A 3,946-nucleotide genomic window follows, 5' to 3' on the forward strand; every position below is an offset into this window, starting at 1 on the left:
TTTCCTTCAGCTAGTTTCCCTCGGCCCCACGGTGGGCGCCAATTGTTCCTGCTAGTGAGATGGGACCTAGAGAACTGTTGAAGTCTTCTTCTCCTTCCTTCGGTCAGGCAGGTGGTTGAGTGATGAACTGGGATCCTTCTCTTCCTTCTGCTTATCTTTCGGCACTCGGGACTCGGTCGTCGGGTGAACACCGGATGGTGGGGGTACCTGCGAAGGCACTCCGACGCTCAAGTCAGTAAAGCGGGTGGTTAGCTCTCAGGTAGGTGAACAGTAATAATGACATACCTTACTCCTTGAAATGCGTGCTATTTATATTATTGTAGTGGGCCTACCTTGTTGGGCCCGTTTATCGAGGTGGATACCGCTTAGGGTTGCATTACCTAATTCTTGATGATGGATTAGCTTCACTGATCTCGGTCTGAGCGTTAATTGTAATGGGGTTCGGCCATCGGCCAGATTCCCACGGTGCGGGTCAGCCATCGGCCAAATCCCTGTGGTCTTTGGCGGTTTCGGCCAAGCCTTCTAAGGCCTCGGCCTCTCAGCATAAGTCTTCAAAGGCTTCGGCCTCTCGGCGCAAGTCTTCAAAGGCTTCGGCCTCTCGGCACAAGTCTTCAAAGGTTTCTGCTACGGCCGTTCGGCCAAGTCTTCAAAGGACTCGGCCCCGGCCGGTTGGCCAAGTCTTCAAAGGTTTCTGCTCCGGCCGTTCGGCCAAGTCTTCAAAGGTTTCGGCCCCGGCCGGTTGGCCAAGTCTTCAAAGGTTTCGGCCCCGGCCGGTTGGCCAGGTTCTCATGGTCTCGGTCAGGCTGACACGGCATCGGGCAGCCGGATGGGTCCCGATCTCTCCCCCGTACCGGTACAATATAGTATATAAATTTGGATACTATCCTTCTTAAATTTATTCGTTTAACACATCTGACAAATATTTCGATCAACACTTCTAATTGTATTTATAGTTTTCTTTTTACATTTTGAACATCATAGCTATTGGATAAATTAAAAATAATATTTTATTATATTTACAATAAATCATTTTTAAAACATTTATTTTCTTCTTTAGTTTAAGATTTGTATTTTATTATGTTAATTATATATATTAAATTAGTCTTTAAAACTCGAAATGGTTTAGAGTGATTGAACGTATATTTTTGCGAATTAAGTCTACAATTTTTAACATTTGTTGTCTCATTATTTAATTTTCCGTTTTTTCGTGTTATCATGTTTTGTGGCCCTAAGTACGTATGGAGTGTGGTTCTGAATTGATTATTTCTAGTGTATTCTTTCTGCGTATTTTAAGGAGTCAAGCATCCCTTTTATGCACATTTTAAGGTTATATATATGATTATGTAATTTGTTGTCTAAACCATTCATCAAAAGCCCATCAACCATTTGGCACTTTGACTAAAGCAACTCTAGTTGGGAAGTTCTACGGCGTGGTATTAGTTTAAGTGTTTGCAATGGAAAATATTAAATCAGAATAAGTATATTCGAAGATAATGTTTTATAATTATAAAAAAAAAATCCATCTACTTAAATGAACCGTGATAGTTATTTTGTAGGCATGAATAACCATGTTTCTCATTTGTGAGTGGTGAAGGCAACATATCTATTGGACAATAAAAATATTCTCAATGAAGAGTGGCAAGGCAACACATTTACAATTCTCAATGTGAAAAATATGAAATCAATCTAATGCGACTACAATCTCTCTAAAATTATCGTGGATACTTGAAAAAATCGTCGTTATATAGTTAACATACAATGACAATTACATTTGAACCACTTTGTAGCACTCTACGAGGTTGTATGTGCACTTAAACAATGTACATCTGAAGTCCGTTTCTAAGTTCCATATAATTTTTGATAAAAATGTTTACTACATAGTTTTCTTGTGTCGTATTCACCACTAACTGAATTCATAAAGTAGTTCTGATATGAATCCACGGGTGGAATTTTGGGTCCCTTGAACATAATGGGGAAAGCATCTCCGAAGTGAAAAGGAAATGAGGTTTGCCAACAACGACAAAGCTGGCCAGTTTTCTGGGGGTCCATGGAATCTCAATCAAACTCAATATTTTCAGTAGAAATAGGAGAAGATTTTGGTACCAAAAAAAAATAATAAAATTTGTCAACTGGTATTCCTTTCTCACGTTTCCGTGAACATAGAAGCTTTTATGGTTTAAGTGGACTCCTTCTATGTCTCAACAAAGGTGATGAGTGGTGACCATTTTATTATCACAACCCCTTCCATGCTTTTCTACCTTTCAACTCAAACTGCTTTCCGACCAATCATTTATCTCCCCCCTCTATGGACATCCTGCTTTTATTTAAATGTTGCAATGAACTGGCAGCATCTTTGCTTCAATCTCAAGCTCCTTTTAAGTCTCATGCTTCTAAGGTTTCACACTTGTTAATAACTATCAAGGGATCCATATATACTTTTCAAAGTGAGGGGAAAACTAACGAAATGGGAAGACAACCTTGTTGTGATAAGGTTGGTTTGAAGAGAGGTCCATGGACTATTGAAGAAGATCATAAGCTCATGAATTTTATTCTCAACAATGGCATCCATTGCTGGAGAAGGGTTCCTAAACTAGCAGGTAATTAGATAATTTAACTATTAGGTTGATTAGTTTGCATTTTATGGTATGGTGTATGTATCTGATTTGGTGCATTTTGCTGGCTGGTGAAGGTCTTCTAAGATGTGGAAAGAGTTGCAGACTCAGATGGATTAATTATCTGAGGCCAGACCTTAAGAGAGGTGGCTTCACAGAAATGGAAGAGGTTCAAATTATACAACTACATTCACGTCTTGGTTATAGGTACAACATGCGTTTCTAAATTGCCATTACTCAATAGCATTGGATGCATGTATATTGAACTCTAACTAGGTTCTAACACAATGAAGCATATTTTCAGATGGTCTAAGATTGCTTCACATTTTCCTGGGAGGACAGACAACGAAATCAAGAACCATTGGAACACAAGAATCAAGAAAAAGTTCAAACTCCTTGGTCTGGACCCCGTGACCCAGAAGCCGCCAATTGAGCCAAAGGAGAGTACCGATGAGGGCAGGAATAATACCGATTATCCTCATACTTGTATTTCTGGAGGGTGTCTGCAAAATGTGGAGATTAAATCCATGGAGAGTGATGGCAGCAGAGAAATGACGAAAACAGAAGGGGAAAGAGAAGAAAAGAAGGTGACATGGGATGAGACCACTGAGCTTTTAAACAATTTTGAAATGCTATGCTCACCGTTGGAGTTGGGATCATGGGTGAGTCAAGGAACCAATACTAGTACTAATTCTTTGTGTAGTTCATCTGTCTCTCTGGATGATGAATCCTCTTACGTACTGGAAAACTCCTTAGAGCAATGGGTTGATAGTATGAATTCCATTCTCTCCTGGGATGGTTTCAATCCTTTTGATCAAGACATTTTCTTCTCGGAAAATGGGGAATAAATAAGCACAACCAACATATATAAAGTGTCCCCACTCTTACAATATAGATCAATAAAATGTTACACAAGTTTAATATAGAGTATAGTGAAACTTTATCCTTGCATTTCTTGTTTTGTGCTACCCTGGTGATGCATAATGCGATGATGATGATTCCATGTTGAATGCAAATTTGCTATTTGTAAAATCTTGTTACTTACGTATCTATATGGCTAGGATAGAGCTTCTCAACAACATCTTCTTCATCCACCGCTTCATAATAGAGTTAATGATATTGTTTCTGATGGAAGATTTTACATATCGATAAAAACTAATAAGAGATAAACACGTTTATCAGTATAAAACTAAACTAATTTTATAAAATTGAGTTAAATTTAAAATTTTTAATATTGTTTTTTTAATTATAATTTAATTTCTTACTTTAAATTAGAGTCAAAATTAACTATACCACTTTATTTTGTAACATAGGGAAATATTACCAAATATGAA

The 3,946-nt window shown here is 38.2% G+C and overlaps 1 protein-coding gene across 1 annotated transcript; it reads left to right on the forward strand.

Moving 5' to 3' along the window:
- The first annotated feature begins 2,195 nt into the window (after window positions 1–2,195).
- LOC137824483 (myb-related protein 315-like) lies at window positions 2,196–3,534 on the forward strand. Its single transcript, XM_068630136.1, has 3 exons — window positions 2,196–2,597; window positions 2,690–2,819; window positions 2,917–3,534. Exons 1-3 carry the CDS (start codon window positions 2,306–2,308, stop codon window positions 3,458–3,460), a joined length of 966 nt encoding a protein of 321 aa, XP_068486237.1. The 5' UTR covers window positions 2,196–2,305; the 3' UTR covers window positions 3,461–3,534.
- The last annotated feature ends 412 nt before the right edge of the window (window positions 3,535–3,946 follow it).

This window comes from Phaseolus vulgaris, chromosome 8, assembly GCF_000499845.2.
Source record: "Phaseolus vulgaris cultivar G19833 chromosome 8, P. vulgaris v2.0, whole genome shotgun sequence".
NCBI lineage: Eukaryota > Viridiplantae > Streptophyta > Magnoliopsida > Fabales > Fabaceae > Phaseolus > Phaseolus vulgaris.

Coding starts and splice junctions, on each gene's coding strand:
- LOC137824483 (XM_068630136.1), top strand. CDS start 2,306: ATGGACATCCTGCTTTTATTTAAATGTTGCAATGAACTGGCAGCATCT. Junction 2,598..2,689: donor AAGGGTTCCTAAACTAGCAG/GTAATTAGATAA, acceptor TGGCTGGTGAAG/GTCTTCTAAGATGTGGAAAG. Junction 2,820..2,916: donor CATTCACGTCTTGGTTATAG/GTACAACATGCG, acceptor GCATATTTTCAG/ATGGTCTAAGATTGCTTCAC.